Raw genomic sequence first — 17,051 nt, 5'->3', positions numbered from 1 at the left:
TCGTACCCATACCAATCGGAAATTCCTTTATTTATTAGCATTTTTGATGACTTGTTGTTTTGTGTGATGTCATAGTTAATATTTCCCGTACTTCCTGGTCTGCGCGACCCCAAAGTAAACCGCAACAGTGCTGCAAAGTACAGGAAACAAGTGTTTGCATAGGCACTTTAATTTTTAAACACTATTAGGTTAAGAGGGAAGCTAGCAATTAAAATTGAAAATTTTCACATACTGTCATTTAAAAGATAATTTTCCTGTATCCTAGCTCCTATAAAATGTTATCAGTTTAAGCTGCAAAGCTTGAAACTTAAAAAATGCTTATTTAAATGTGTGCTGAAAATTTTCAAAAATGCATATACATGTACATGTATTTTCCTTGATTGTTTGTATTTATGTAAATTTAAAGGGACCTACATACCATTTGAGCTCAAAATTTTAATATACATTATTTTATTCTATATATAGATTTCAACAATGGTTAAATTTTGACATGTCCCAAAAAAATTTATTTAGTTTTTTAAATAGACTGAAGCCTAGGTATGATTTTCATCAAAATTTCTTTTGTAAAATTAGATCTATTTTTTTTTTTTTATAAATAATTATCAATTTTCTGTTGACACAGTTGCGGGTGGATCTGGAGACCAATCTATTCGAGTCCCAACGAGAGATAGAGAGACTCACGGCAGACCTGACAGAAACACAAAAGGTACGTAAATCTCAGATCTGACCTTGGCTAGCAGATAGCACTAAAAGCAAAGCTGACCAAACAGTTAACACTGAAAATAAAGCAAAGCTGACCAATCAGATCATATATTGAATGTTTTGGTCTGCAGAAAAATGGACCAATCAGATAGCATTGAGAAACAAAGCTGCTGACCAGTCAGATGATACATTGTATATTGCATGCATGGGTAATTGTGCCAGGTTTGCAGAAAAGTGGCAAAGCTGACTAACCAGCTGGCAGTGCATGTATGGATGACTGTAGGAAGTCTGCAGAAAAATTGACCAATCAGATAACACTGAGAGGCAACACGGACCAATCAACTGACAGGACATATTTGTGTGCATAAAAACTAACCAATTAAACCGAGTTGAAAAAGGGGACCAATCAGCTCTCATATTGCATGGATGACAACCAATAAATCTAACTAATCCAATGTACAATGAACCTGATCAGACCAACTCACATGCACAATGTCCACACTCTATGCTAAATATGTCTTGACCAATCACAGCAAAACCCTTATCACTTACAACAAATAAAATTGCACTGCTAATTTTGTCAGTACAAACTAACCAATTAGAATCCAAATATTGACCCAAATGGAAGATAAATAGGAAACTTAAACTTGGTAAATGGCAAATTGTTTTGATGTCAGTTAAAATTGTAAATGCAATTTGAATTGAAATATTACCGTAATAAATGTTTTAAAGAAACATATTACTAATCAAGGTCACATGCATTTTATAAAGAATGATTTGAGAAGCCACTGAATTCTCATGCAGCTCTCAATTTTTTAAGTGGCTTGTTTGTTGGATTCATTAAAAAAGGATGCCAATAATCAAACATGGGGAAAATTGTGCATCTCAAATGATTATATTCAATAATTGAATAAGTTTGATAAAGTCTTTGTTGGCTTTTTTATGCATTTACATACAATTGTACTTTAACTTGACATAATAGAAAAAAATATTCACTATTACTTTTGGTACTACATACATGTACAGTAAATTAAATTGATAGTTATAAAAGCAAATATGAATTTAAAAATTCTTTAATTTGCTTGTTGCTTTTTTAGATAATGCATGGAATGTTTCCCCCTGACTGCATGAGTCAAAGAAGTAAGTTTAGTAAACAAAGTCTCTTTATTGCTGGTAGATGTCCAAGATGATCTGCTGCATGACCTTTTGACCTTTCTGACCTCAGGTGTCAGTCACCAGCCGCTGAAGCCATCAGCATCAATATTGATGATTCTTAAATAAAAATAAAGCATGCAGATTTGTCTCAATTTATTTACTGTATATGCATGGAGCAAACTTATTTAAGGTTTTTATGATGTTTTATTTAAAAGCTGTTATTTTTTTTAAAGAGAATAAACTAGGTTTAGAGTCTATCGCTGGTATGCTAATTCAAAAGACTTTGGGGGAAGGGGGGATCATTTTCTGTTTATTCTCTACTGAACGGTTATTGAAACATACATGTTCTATGTACACATCACTTTATAATGAATGAAATGGCAGTTAATGTAGTATTTTTTAATTTAATTCTATTATATCATCACTGAATCACGAAAAGCAGAGCTTGATCTATCAAATACAGGTTAAACGGCAATACAATGTACTTCCAGCAGGTTCTGCTGTCTATTGATGATAATTTTTGTTTGCTCCTTGCTTAGTGTAAAGTTGCAGTATTGTTGATGATGTATATTGTAGAGATCTTTTTTTTTTTGTAGAAACTGACCATCCTAGAGAATGGGCGAAGTGAAACATTGAGGGACAACCACAGGCTGAACAAAAAGGTATTCAGGCGTGATTAATAAGAGAGAGAGAGAGAGAGAGAGAGAGAGAGAGAGAGAGAGAGAGAGAGAGAGAGAGAGAGAGAGAGAGAGAGAGAGAGAGAGAACAAAATTTGATAAAAATCGTAGCAGTTGTAAAATATGGTTATTTACACATATATAAACTGGATAGCTTATTTTCTTGTGAATGCTTAACATGTAATGTAAAAAATTATCATTTGCTGGTATATATATGTTCTTTCAGGTTAAGCTTTTAGAGGAAAATTGCTGCCATTTGAGGGAAAAACTTGAAGAATCCAAAGAAATGGTGGAGACACTAGAATTCCAAGTCATGGAGTATGAGACAGATGTAAGTACAACTGGGTTGCAATGATAGAAAGATAAAAATAAAACAGACACAATGATAGACAGATAAATATACAACTGTTACAATGATAGACCGATGAAATATACAACTGTTACAATGATAGATGAAATAAAACAGACACAATGATAGACAGATAAATATACAACTGTTACAATGATAGACAGATAAATATACAACTGTTACAATGATAGACAGATAAATATACAACTGTTACAATGATAGACAGATAAATATACAACTGTTACAATGATAGACCGATGAAATATACAACTGTTACAATGATAGATGAAATAAAACAGACACAATGATAGACAGATAAATATACAACTGTTACAATGATAGACAGATAAATATACAACTGTTACAATGATAGACAGATAAATATACAACTGTTACAATGATAGACAGATAAATATACAACTGTTACAATGATAGACAGATGAAATATACAACTGTTACAATGATAGATGAAATACAACAGACACAATGATAGATGAGAAATACAACAGACACAATGATAGACAGATGAAAATACAACAATTATAGAAAGATGAAATACAAAAGACAAAAATGATATGCAGATGAAATACAGCAGATTGATAGATGAAATACAACAGACAAAATGATAGACAGATGAGATACAACAGATAAATTGATAGACAAAGATAGATAGTTGATAGTACATGTACATCAGACAGGCATTGATAGACAGAGTTAGTACAACAATACATGCAATTTGAAAAACCAGATTGATGAATTTGACATCAGTGTGATAATGACACGTTGTGTTAAATTCTCATTACATGGACTCAACAGTATATTCAGAGAGTTAATTTTCTTCATATTTTGCAAATTTTTTGTTTGTTTCTTAAAAATGCCTATTGTCACATTAATAAGAAAATTTCATGCTTTGCTTGCTAGAAACTATAGACAGTACGTAAATACAAATTTCGATTATTTTTATAGTGATAAATACATATGTACTGAACAATGTTCTCAGGGTTTGTGATACCTCTATAAGTATTGTACTGTGTGAATGACAAATGATCATTGTAAAAATGAAGAAAAAATTGAAAAACAATTTTATATCCATTATGAAGTGTTATTGGATTTAAGGTACATATCGCAAACTAAATTTTATTCTTAAGCAAGAAAACTATCCTAGTCATTGTGAACATGTTTATACTGCAAACCAGAGCTTTAATGTTTTTGTAAGCAGTACTTGTTTCATGTTGTTTGCACAACCTCGTTCACAACCCCCCCCCAAAAAAAAAAAACCAAACAAACAAACAAAAAAAACAGTTGCCTTTAAGCAGTTAAAAAAGTAATAAGGAATCATTCTTTGAGTATTATGAGGTGATAATTTTGGTCGGCGCGTGATCAAATTCAATAAAGCCCGAAGGGCTTTATGATAGATTTGATCTTGCCCTGACCAAAATAATCACCTCATAATATTCAAAGAATGTTTCCTTATTACTTATATTTATATAATTTTAGGCCACCGTAAGATTAAATCTTTAAATATAAATAAGCAAACCCCGCCGGCGCCTCAATTTGGCGTCATATGTATTATGGGTTATATAGTACAAAATCGATACGTAGTGTTATCACAGACAAAGACACTGGATAATGTAAATATAAGCAAATAAAAGTATTTGTCTTTCACAATTGATGATATGTAATGAAAGAGTTTTGTCCCTTTGGAAAAGATCTATAAAGGCTCTATAAGACTGGATGGTCAACATTTTCCCCATGGGATCTATCTCCAAATGCTTGGAATGATTCTTAGTCATAATGTATTATTTTGTTTAAAAAAAAATCCAATTCAAAATATTTTAGCATGGAATTTTTAACTCTTTTTTTTTCAATAAAGTTATAAAGAGCTCTACATAATAATTATGCCCAAGGAGGTAGGTTACCTGGTAATAATAATGACCACCCAACACCGCCTCCTAAGTTAGTACATTAGTACTAATCTCTTCCAAAATGGAATATGTTATAGATGGATTTATATACTATAGTTTTGCAGATTTTTTAAAATAAGACATTCATTAAAAAAACAGAAAAGAAATCCAATGATTGCATTTAAATAAAATATCTCTAATAAAGGACTAAGTGCGGTTTTATGCAATTTTTGCCCCCCAAAATCAAAGTTTTAGAAAGAGCTTTAAAATAAGGTGAAAGATAGTTAAAATCATATTGGAAATATAGGTGTAAAAGGTTATTACCACAGTGACGTCATAATGTAGAAATGACGTCATGAATATTGCATTATTTTGATAAATTCATGTTTTGTAGCAAAATATGGGTGTTTTCCGATGGTTTTTCGACTGGGAAACATCGAGCGCAGGCTTGCTCAAGTACCATTTTTTTGTATAATATGTATAACTATGGAAATTAGAGGTGTCACCATTTCATACTCTTCTTTTAAGAAAAAACAAAGGGACAAGCAAGAGAGGTCCTTGTTAGAAGATATAGAAAAATTGGAATCAAATCCTCATGTTAATATTGATCTTGTTAGTGAAAAAAAATTGGAACTAGAAGGTCTTAGGAAAGAAAAATTACAGGGACATGTTATAAGGTCACGTGCCAAATGGGTAGAAGAAGGGGAAAAACCTACTAAATATTTCTGCAGCCTGGAATCTCGAAATTTTATAAATAAAACTATTAAGAAGGTGGAGATGGATGAAAACAATACTATTTATGATCAGTCTGAAATTTTACAACAGGTAAAGATTTTTTACAAAAGTTTGTATACTTGTAGAGACTCTGAACACATTGATATAAATCTTACAGATGTATTAAATCCCCTACATTTTCAGAGGCTCGATAGAAAGACTTCAGATTCCCTTGAGGGTAATATCACAGAAAAAGAAATTTCCTTAGTTTTAAAAAATATGAAAAATAACAAATCCCCAGGAAGCGATGGATTCACTGTTGAGTTCTTTAAATTTTTTTGGAGAGATCTAAAGTTGTACATTGTATCAGCTATAAATTGTATATTTAGCAAACAAGAGCTTCCCATTACTCAAAGGCTCGGAATTATATCCTGTTTACCCAAGGGTGATAAGCCAAGACAATTTTTAAAAAATTGGCGCCCAATTACCTTGCTAAATGTCATGTATAAACTTATCTCAGGGTGCATTAGTTATAGAATAAAATCTACCCTTGATTATCTTATTTCAGAAACACAGTCTGGTTTTATGAAAGGCAGATACATAGGTGAAAACACAAGGTTTGTATATGACCTTATGGCATATACAGAGTCATTAAAAATTCCTGGCTTACTTATTCTCATAGATTTTGAAAAGGCATTTGATTCTATTGCATGGGAGTTTATTTACAAAGTTTTGCATTTTTGGGGGTTTGGAAAAAATATAATTAGCTGGGTTAAGATCTTAAATACAAACTTTAAAGCAGCTATTTTGCAATGTGGACATCTGTCTGATCAATTTGACATACAGAGAGGTTGCAGACAAGGAGATCCGATTGCTCCATATTTATTTTTACTCTGTGCAGAGATCCTAGCCATACTTATCAAACAGAATACAAACATTAAGGGTATCATAGTTAATGGTAAAGAACACAAGATAACTCAATATGCAGATGATACAACACTGACACTTGATGGTTCACCAGAGTCTCTTTTTCATTCTCTAGATACATTAGAGTTTTTCTCAAAATTTTCGGGATTAAAAATCAACAGCTCAAAAACCAAGGTGGTTTGGATAGGCTCGAGAAAGTTCTCAGATCAGGTTTTTCACCATACCCGATGGAAACTCAATTGGGGTTGTACAACTTTTAATCTGTTAGGGATAGAATTCTGTGTAGAGTTAGATAAAATTACTGAATTAAATTACAATATACAACTGCCAAAAATTCTTTCACTGATTCAACAATGGAACAGAAGGGTTCTAACTCCTGTTGGTAGAGTAACCGTGGCCAAGACTTTAATTTTGCCGAAATTGAATCATCTATTTATTTCGCTACCCACACCTGATAAAGCATTTTTATCCTCATTGAATACAGCAATATTTAATTTTATATGGAAATCTAAAGGTGATAAAGTAAAAAGAAAGATAGTTACTCAAGATTACACAAAAGGTGGTTTAAAAATGCTGGATGTCCATAATTTTGTTTCTTCTCTCAAATGCTCATGGATTAAAAGGTTAACTCTCAAACACAAACCATGGATGGATATTTTTTTTGCAATTAACGGCAAAAATGTTACTATGAAAATGTTAGAGTTTGGGGATGATTTTATAAGAAAGATGATTAAACAAAATAATGTTTTTTGGCAAGATGTTTTTCAATCATGGCACCAGGTAGTGAACATGTTAAACAAACAGCCTGGTTATATTAAGAAAAATATTATCAATGTTCCAATATGGCACAACTCTTGTATTACAGTTGCCAATAAATCTTTCTTTATTAATGTATTGTACCAACATGGTGTAAAGTTAGTTGGAGATTTCTTATCTGCAAATGGAGCTTTTTTGACATACGATTATTTTTTACATATGTTTAACTTGCCTGATATATATGTCATGCAATACAACAGTATTATTAGCGCTATTTCAAAGTTTTTAAAATCAGTGTTTGTTGAAAGAGTAAATATTGAAAAAAATTGTACTCCTTTTTTACCAATGTATTTTGAGGTGATTTTATTGAATGAAAAATGTACCAAGGCAATTTATAAAATTTTGAACTATACTGAAGCGGTTCCAACTGCAATATCAAGATGGAATAATGAATTACCACTTGAACAAAATTTGTGCATACAAGACTGTTTCAAAATATGTTTTATGACAACTAATGATACATCTGTTCAATGGCTGCAATACAGAGTTCTACACAGAATTCTTCCTGTTAACTATTATTTAAAAAAAATCAAGATCATTACAAATGATTGTTGTACTTTTTGTAAAGAAGAAATAGAAACAATACAACATGTATTCTTTAGTTGTACTAATGTTTTACCATTGTGGAATGATCTTAGTATGTCTATATATAGAAAAACAACAAAGAGGGTTGGATTCAATGTTATCAATATACTATTTGGAGAAAATTCTCTAAGTGTAGACAATAAACCTGTGAACTTCATAATTTTATATACAAAACAATTCATATATATATGTTTGAAGCAGAATAAGATTCCAAACTATGTTGATCTATTATATTATTTGAGTTTTAAATACAAGATAGAGAAATATGCATCGGTTCAAAAATTTCAACTTAGGAAATTTGAAAAATGTTGGTCATAGTGGGAAGATCTCTTTTGTTTATAATTGTATACCTATATTTTACAGAGGTGGAATTTGCTACGAATATTATTATTTCATTTATTATTTTTATTAACCATTTAATATACAACCTCAGGTTCATTTAATTTTGATTTTTGAATGAGTGTATGAATGAAAGTGGTATGAAAGAGTGATTATAATATTTAAAAAAGAAGTTGACATCAGTTTAATAGTAATTATGTATGTTTGAATTTGAAAAATGCAAATAAAAAAAAAAAAAAAAATATGTATAACTATCTGAAGAAAAACATATGTTGAAATCGCACTTGAGCAGACCTGCGCTCTATACTTCCGAATGCAAAATATAGAGCAAAAATGAGAATATCTTCATTTGTTTGCAAATTTGCGGGAATTAGGTCATTTAAGTGACGTCATAGATAAACAGCGAGTGAGCAATGATGACTAAAATCAAGATTAAAGTTATAGGCATCCTCTTTACAATGATTTGTGAAGATTTCATTTTTATATGATACTATTTAAAAATTGGTTGAAATCGGGGGCAGATATTTGACCATACCGCACATAGTCCTTTACCGTATATATCTAATTTAAACAATGATGCTCAAATTTGAAAATTACAGATATTTAGATGCACTAAATTAAAAGAAAACTTATAAACTCTAGAAACTCTGATTAAAGGGAAATAACTTCATGTATGTTTTATGACATTCTTGATAGGTTTTGCATCTTTCAAATAAAGAACTATTTTACCATTCTACATATTATTTTTAATTATATGTAATGTTAAATTAACAAGTTTATTTGACTTTGAAAAGTTTCCCTTAATTAGCTATAGGTATGTAAAGAGAATAGTCTTTTGAAAATGTTAAAGAGAATACTAAGTATTTTATTGATTGAGTCAATTTTTTATTCTTTTTTTTATGGATCAAGTCTTAAGTGTAGGTAGTATCTGCTTTGATAAAATAAAGTTTTTAATTTTTATAATGTGTCACAATCTTAAAAATAACAAAATTAGTATTATATAGTTTTTAACATTTTTTTCTAAATTGTTTTTTAAAAGATAAAACAATTGATTTATGAAAACTAACTAACCCTAATTTTACACCTGCAAAAGTAAAGCCTGCTAAATTTTTTCAACTGCATGAATGTCAAGATCCTTGAAGACTCAGTGATTGGAGAAAAGTCTGATCAATTATTTACAGCAGCCATGTTTATTATTCTCTCTGGTAACTAATTAAACAACCAGTACATCTGCTCAGAAATTTATTTCCACGCTTGATCCAATGGCACAGATATTTTCTATTGTATGAGATCCACATTAGATTCACAACAAACCAACAACATATGTGTATTTATGGAGAAGCATGAAATGGAAATGAAACTGCACAAACACCTGAGTGAATTTATTGCCTTCTGCTAGTGTGTCAGTGTGTGTATATAGTTCAGAAACAATAAAGAATAAGAAAGGCAGTGGCTATATAACTGTGAACCCACAGGCCTGATGTGTTAGAATTCCTTGGCCAATAATTGGGTGATTACGATCTTTCCCCCTGCAGGCATTGTGGGGCCCCTTAGCACAATCAGATTATTACAGTGCTGTGACACAGAGCTTCCCACAGCAGACAGCTGTTTCAGTATAGATCCACTCACAAACTCACAGTCAGCTCCCAGGGAGTGACAGATCAAGGGATGAATACAGGATAGAGAGATTGACAGACTGGATAAAAATTACTACAACAGTGTGCGTGTGTGTGCTCTCAATATTTGTTTGGATCAGTTTCATGAATGGGGGATTTTAACTGACACATGGACAGGTAAATGTTTTCACCTGATAGTCAGGGTCAAGGTGTGAGAGCTCAGGTAGTCCTCTCTGTGTTTGTAAACACAGCTCATGCAGCAGTGTGCAGGTGCTATGTTTTATTTCTGTTCTTAAAAACTTGTAAGATGTCTTACAATTGCCTGAACCATGTGTGTCAGACTATAGAACATATTCGTCAGTCAGTGTAAAGACATGCCAATGTTACGTAATTCTGACAGCCAAGAGCTGCTCTCACGTACCTCGTACCTCGTCACTGCCTGGCATGAATTCCTTCATGTTTTTCTGTCTGCATATATAGTCTAAATGTACACAGATAGATTGAGAGAGAGAGAGAGAGAGAGAGAGAGAGAGAGAGAGAGAGAGACTCTCTCCAAATGGAGATGCATGGTCAGGTTGTGAAATTAAAATCATTGTTATACTATTGTGTATGAATGACATGTCTGTAAATATTACTAGTATTTGACATCCCTATGTCTATGATTATCATTATAGGAACCATAAGTGATAATGCTTCTATCATGGATCCCCCCCCCCTCACCTGCAACCAAACAGTTATCCTATGAAACACATCCCCCCCCCCCCCCCCCCAAAAATAAAAAATAAAAATCTTGATCCATGCATCTGGAGTTTAAGGAATAGGGGAATGTAAGGCATTAGTTGTAAACAGAAGGATCTGACCAGCAAGTCCCCCCTCACCATGATATGTATTGATTGCCTGTGTGAGAACTCAGCACAGAATCCTGGAGATGTTTTGTGGCTATATGTATACATTGATTGATTTCATTGCAGTTCAATACACACTAAAGTCACTCCATAATGTGCTCAGTTCTCCCCAAGAAACTGGGCCATCTTGATGTATGATCCAGACACACATGCCAACCACTATGTCATTGTCTGAATGATTTAGAGTTTTATGTATATTCAAGTCTCACTTCTGTACATGCAAATATAATGTAAAGTTTTATCAGCTAGATCTCAGATTACAATCGAAATATATTGTAAAATACTGTAACCATTTGGATCAGACATGTTGTTTTCATTACATATGATATTAATAAATCTCTCTCTCTGTCTCTCTCTCTCTCTTGCTCGCTCTCTCTCTCAGCTATCTTTGAAATTAAAGAATATATTCCAACAAGTTACAATATATTCTTTAATTCAAAGATAGTTGAGAGAGAGAGAGAGAGGGAGAGAGAAAGAGAGAGAGTATGCAGTCATGTTGTTAATTGAGAAAATTTGTTTAAAAGTTAAGGAACATACAGATAGTTACAATGTTGGTGATGAGAGGGACTTTAGTATAGAATCTACACATGCATGCTATAGGATGCTTCATCTTTATTTTTGAAGCATCAGTTGTTGTGAATTTTGTTGTTGAGATCAAACGTTTATCAAAAGTCAAGAAATTTGACAACATACAAGTAGTAATGGATCGACCCTATCTCGATCCACATTTTTGTACTGAAACTATATATAATATTCTTAAAAATCTAAATTTGATGGCAAAGGATAGAAATCAAACCATTCTTCAATAAATTATATATTTTTGTCCCTGTTTTGATGATTTAATCCACCTCATACTGAATAGATTTTCTTCTTTTGTACAGCTGTGGGTATTGTTAACTGCAGGATTACAAAATAAGATTTTTTTAAAAGAATTTTTCTTTTGCATTGAAAAATCAATATTTATATCCTGCGAAAACTTCAAATGGGTCGGCTTTGAAAAAAAAAAATTTAAACGGTCGCTTTAATTAAACTAACCTATTGTTGTTGAAATACTATTAGCAGTTAGCTGCTGAATAAATATCAGATACTGAATTTGTAATCTTTAATTTAAAGTCTTTATTTACATATACAGTTTCAATGTCTTTTAACACACCAAATGATATTAATGTATAAGGGTAAAAAAAAATTGTGCAAGGTTTACGCATTTATTCATTCCAGGGAAAATTAACTGTGAAACAGTTCAACTGTTTAGGAATGTATTAATTATAGTAGTGTGAACTTGATTTTGAATTTCAAATGAGCCATAGCTGTTCTAGAGTCTGTATTTTAAATTTATGCTGAAGGAAATTAAGTTATCTTGTTCTTGATGCAAGCAGAAAAAAATCTATTCAGTTAAAGAGGGAGCCAGGTTACATACCAAGTCAGGTAAATTATGAATCATCGTTTGATTATTTCAACATATTTTCCTCGCTCTGTGTATACACTGTGAGTAAGCAGATATGAGTAACAGATTTTTGCTTTGTTTTGATTTTTTTTTTTTTTCAATCGAATCAGTTTTAAGGGACTGTATTCGATACTTCATTATATATAGATCTGCCTTTGACGCTGTATAGATGTGTGATTAAATATCTGTCAGTCATAGATTGATCCCTTTAACGTGTGTATCAAATTGTGCCATTGTTTGAAGGCAGAGTTTATGATCGCGATATTGATAAGTCAAAGAGACAAAACCAAACAAAATATATAAATAATCCGATCACATGGTTAATGGCTGTGTGCGCCCGAGGCATGTTTAGCCTCCAGGTATAAATGCTACACCGCAGAGATGTTTCCTGAATTTTTATTTTTTTATGCATGGCTTTTGTTTAAATGATATAATATTCAAAGGTGTTAAGTTGTGGGGAGAGAATTATCATTGACATATTGTGCAGGTTTGCTTTGTTTTTTCATAATTCGTTTGTTTTAAAATTAAGACCTGTGATATTTTTTGTGTAGATACAAGAAAAAATAGTCAATATTCAGACTGGTGATGGTATTAATAATCTTTGATCGGTAATGTGAAGAAACAAATTAAATATTTATATGATCCATATTGGTAATGAACTGAATTTGAACCAAAAAGGATAGCTTTGATAATTTGGATAATGAATGGAATCTAAGCCAAAACCTGAAAACAAAATTAGTCTTAGACTCTAACATATAGCTTAAATGAAAACTCTAAGGTACAACATTACTTAACAAATGTATCTTTTTTTTTTTTTAAAGAACCAATTAACATTACTCTTAATGTGAGAATATTTATATAAACTTAATTTTATATGTATTATATAGAATTACGACATATACTACACTAAATTACTAAGCATATTTGTATTTGTTGCTTCGGAATAATTGCATCATACCCCTCCTTTTAAATCACTGAGTTTATGCAATATGGGGTTTTCAAAATCAAAGATACAATTATTTAAATTTTGATAAATTGTGAAGATTGGAGGAATTACTTCCCTTGCAATCGCCCATTCTTATCACCTCTTTTTGTTTGTAGATGTAACATTCTACAGAAAACAAGCAAATGGAGTTTAGATTATCTTCTAACTGGAGTGTATAAACAATTGTCCTTTATCTACATGAGGTTCCAGATTCTCGGTTTTATAGCAGTGTGTCAGGTATCCCTCCCATACTGGGACATTCTAGTTTAGTCTGCGGGGAGATATTTTCTTTGATATTTAAACTGTTGGCGTGTATACACTAGTATCTAATTCTGACTTTCAACCAATTTGAATCAATTAATTGCTAGAATTAAAATTGCAAACACTGAATTTTTATCACAGTTTCATTTAATTTGAAATTCATCCGTCAAAAAAAAAGCGAGACTTTTAAAATCCACTAGATGAGCTTCTCATGATTTTACCCGTTTATTAATTCCTTTCGTTTATTATAAATAGGTCTAAGGAATTTACAGTATTACAAATTTAACTATTTATAAGGAAAGGGAATAAATCATTTCTTCTCAAAAGAATCCCACCCCAAACTGTATACAGCTAAAGTTAATTAAAGAAGTGAAGGGGGTCCTGAATGCCTATACACTAATAGAATGGACAGAGAAACGCAAGAATTTATCTACAAACTTGGGTCCCTCCTTATGTAAATCTGCAGCCAATTAAAGGATTCTTATGGCTCTCGCTCCAAGTGTAGACAGAATTTGTCACCAGAGGTTCAACTGCTAGACCATCTCATTGATAAGCCTTTGAAGTCAATGGTGTGTCAACACTATATAAAGTCTGCTAGGGTGTTTTATGTTGAAGCCATATATTAAGTGTATTATTATACACATTCAAGTTCTTGTTTTGGTTTTTGTTGGAATTTGTGACTTGTGTGGAATTGTACTACAGTTGACATTATTGCTGTGACAGGCGTTTAGAAAAAAAAAAAGCATTTGGAAGTTTTTGTGTGGTAAAAAGTTTGGTGAAGATGATGGATTTTTCTCAGAGTGGAAGATATTGTGGATAATAAGTGGAGTGGAAGATTCAAGTTGTGATAGCTAGTACTGGATGATCTTGGTATAATAATGTGGATGATATAGATGATGAATTATTACATAATGGTAAATTTAACTGTGTTTACTTTTGCAATTTTTAATTAATTTTATGATAATGAAGGTATTAAATGTATCAAGAATTTTGCATGGGGCAGTAAATGTAAACAATTGAATTTTTGATGTTCTAAATATAATGCAGCTCTTTGTTATGTGATATGTTCTATACACAGTAAGTTGTTCAAACCCTAATTTGACCAACTGTTAAACACATATATTCTATGAACTACATCTCACCTTAATAGGCCCCACTGACGCACAAGCTTTCCTCTAGTCAACATATTTTGAGTTAAAAACTGTATTTAGTGTCTGATTTGAAAATGTTTGTGACAACTTCACTCACACAGGCTTATAAGAACAGAAATAATTATGACATGCTATTGTGTATACCGGTATATAAAGTTTGCATGATATTGAAAGTGTCTAATGTTTTTTCGGCTGTTTTGATTTCAGAATGTAGGAGATCTTGAGACAATCCCTGAAGATCCTGTGGAGATGAATGGCGCAGGACACGCATCCAGAAAGGGGTCCACCAGCAATGAATTCGATGTCGTAAGATAACTTCACTTTTTAAGTCTATAACGTTGATGCAGTGATCATTTCAAATACATGATTACATTTATTTAAAGAAGATAGAATTAAAATATGTTGTACTTTATTGCATATATCTCAAGCAGATATAACTACATATTAAAGTTTTAAGATTACTAGTAATATTACTGTAATACCTTTTAATTTCCTTTCACTAATCAAGTATATGTAAAACAAATTTACTTTTTTTGCCACCCTTTACTTAAGAGTGAGCAAAATTATGTCATAGGTGCAACATATTGCACTGATCTATTACACTTGCATTATTTCTAAAAATATATTTTCTATTCTTCTTGTTTAAAAGAAAATGCTTTGACCTTGACTTTTTAGTATGTTGAGTCCTTGGAGTCCTCGGTTCGTGACCTTCAGTCCAAGGTCAGTAGCCTCCAGCAGGAGAATGCCGCCCTGAAGGAGAGACCCATGGTAGCCTCGCCCTCATTGGAGGAGAGAGAGGCTCAAGAGGTCATGACCTTGAAGGTAAAATTAGGCCACAGAATATTGTGTATTTATTTACCAAAGTACGGTCAATTTATAATTGGATAATTTCTTGTTCTTTTTGGTCAAGGGATACTTAACTTTTTTAAACAGATTATTTTCTGTCTGCTTCATTATTTTATTCAGGATTTATTTCATAATAAGAGCACTTGCTTATCTCTCTCTTGTTTTTGTATCGTTTTGTTCTGTAGATATTTCATTGGGGGTAACTTGGGTGCCAATCATTAATTTGCACACTGATTAACTCTGGTGGTGGGCCTGTTTTTTTTATTTATTTTCTCACACTTGGTAGCTGTTGTGTTCGTTTTTCCAGGACACTTGCACTCCGTCATTGCACTCACAACAACTCACTACTCAGTCTTCAAACTCGCGAGCTTTAGACTCGCCAGACTTTCACAAGAACCAACTGGGCGTGAAAAGTCTTAATGAACCGACTCCAAATTTGGATGTTATGATCCCCAAAGATCAGCCTTCCGCGGGGGACATGTGTAACCCCACTCACACCAATGAAATGGCCACCTCCCAAAGTGACCAGGTTCCTATGGGGGAGACAAGTTGTATGTCGGAAAACATTGAGCCTCAAAATGAGCATTGTAATGTTGAGAATTTTAGCAAGGTAGATGAGTCTGAGTCAGTTATAAGTGAAGACTCGTATGCAAGTTTGGATGAAAGCCATGATGCCCACCAAGACTTGAGTCATGATGTAATTGCCTGTACAGCTGAGATTGAAGCTCTCAAAGATGACTTAAATAAATCTCGAGAGGAAGTGTTGAGCTTGAGGTCTCGGCTTGAAGAGGGAATGAGTATGAAAGCAGATGAGTTGGATGAGAGTGTGGACTCATACGAGTCAAAGCTGGAAGAGTTCAGACAAGTCTGTATGACTCTCCAAGACCGAATTTTCCAGAGCGAGACTTCAGAGAAACAGCTGCGAGAAAAGCTCAAACTCGCTGAGTACACAATCAATGATCTCGAGAGCAGTGAGAACAGTGCGAGAGAAAACCTTGACATATGTCGGAAATCTGAGATGAATTGTAAAAAATCACTGAGTAGCTGTCAGCAAAAAATTCGAGAGCTAAAGGAGATCATACTGGACAAAGATGTCAGCGAGATGAATCTCGCGGAGAAGGTATTATAATAGTGATGCATCATGGGATTGATGGTTGTGTGTTTGAACTTCTCTATAATAATGAGTGGGTGTGTTGTTTGACAAAACAGTAGCTATGACTGTACCTCCACCGTACCCATGTAGAATGAAAAAAACTAATTTGAAGAGGCTTGAGTTTATTATAATTGTGATGTATTAACAGCACCCATAATGATGAGAGATTGATTCAAAGATTTGCTGAGTCAATAAAGATGGCTGCATTTTGCAAACATTTCTACAATATGTATGATATCCTTGACCTGCTCTTACTAACAGAATTTAAACTAACAGCTAATGTTATGTCACACATACTCGTGTGTTTTTGGTTATTTTATTGCTAAAGGGCACACTGGACTTCTGCTTTTACGTCTGACTACAATTTCTCCGACACACTTTTTAGTGAACAAAGTAACTTGTACAATTTTCTACAAATATGAATTGTTCAATTTTAAAACTGATATGTTTTTCTTTCATATAAAAATATGATAAATCCAGCTACTAGGTTAAAAACTGTTAAAAAACTCAGTTTGAGATTTA

The 17,051-nt window shown here is 32.5% G+C and overlaps 1 protein-coding gene across 10 annotated transcripts in view; it reads left to right on the top strand.

Annotated features, from left to right (window-relative positions):
- LOC105335627 (uncharacterized) overlaps positions 1-17,051 on the top strand; it is a 78,588-nt gene that overhangs the window by 34,537 nt on the left and 27,000 nt on the right. For 8 of the 10 annotated variants that reach the window (XM_066068342.1, XM_066068341.1, XM_066068343.1 and 5 more), the window contains 6 exons: positions 623-706; positions 2,454-2,519; positions 2,761-2,865; positions 14,738-14,836; positions 15,206-15,352; positions 15,684-16,496. In XM_066068342.1, the coding sequence (XP_065924414.1) occupies positions 623-706; positions 2,454-2,519; positions 2,761-2,865; positions 14,738-14,836; positions 15,206-15,352; positions 15,684-16,496 (1,314 nt within the window). Of the gene's footprint in view, positions 1-622; positions 707-2,453; positions 2,520-2,760; positions 2,866-9,726; positions 9,962-14,737; positions 14,837-15,205; positions 15,353-15,683; positions 16,497-17,051 lie in introns of those variants that run through there. The other 2 variants (XM_066068347.1, XM_066068348.1) reach the window with 2 other exon arrangements.

This window comes from Magallana gigas, chromosome 8 (genome assembly GCF_963853765.1).
Source record: "Magallana gigas chromosome 8, xbMagGiga1.1, whole genome shotgun sequence".
Taxonomy (NCBI): Eukaryota; Metazoa; Mollusca; class Bivalvia; order Ostreida; family Ostreidae; genus Magallana; species Magallana gigas.
The sequence above is the reverse complement of the archived record's forward strand: the minus strand, read 5'-3'. Positions and strand labels throughout refer to the sequence as shown.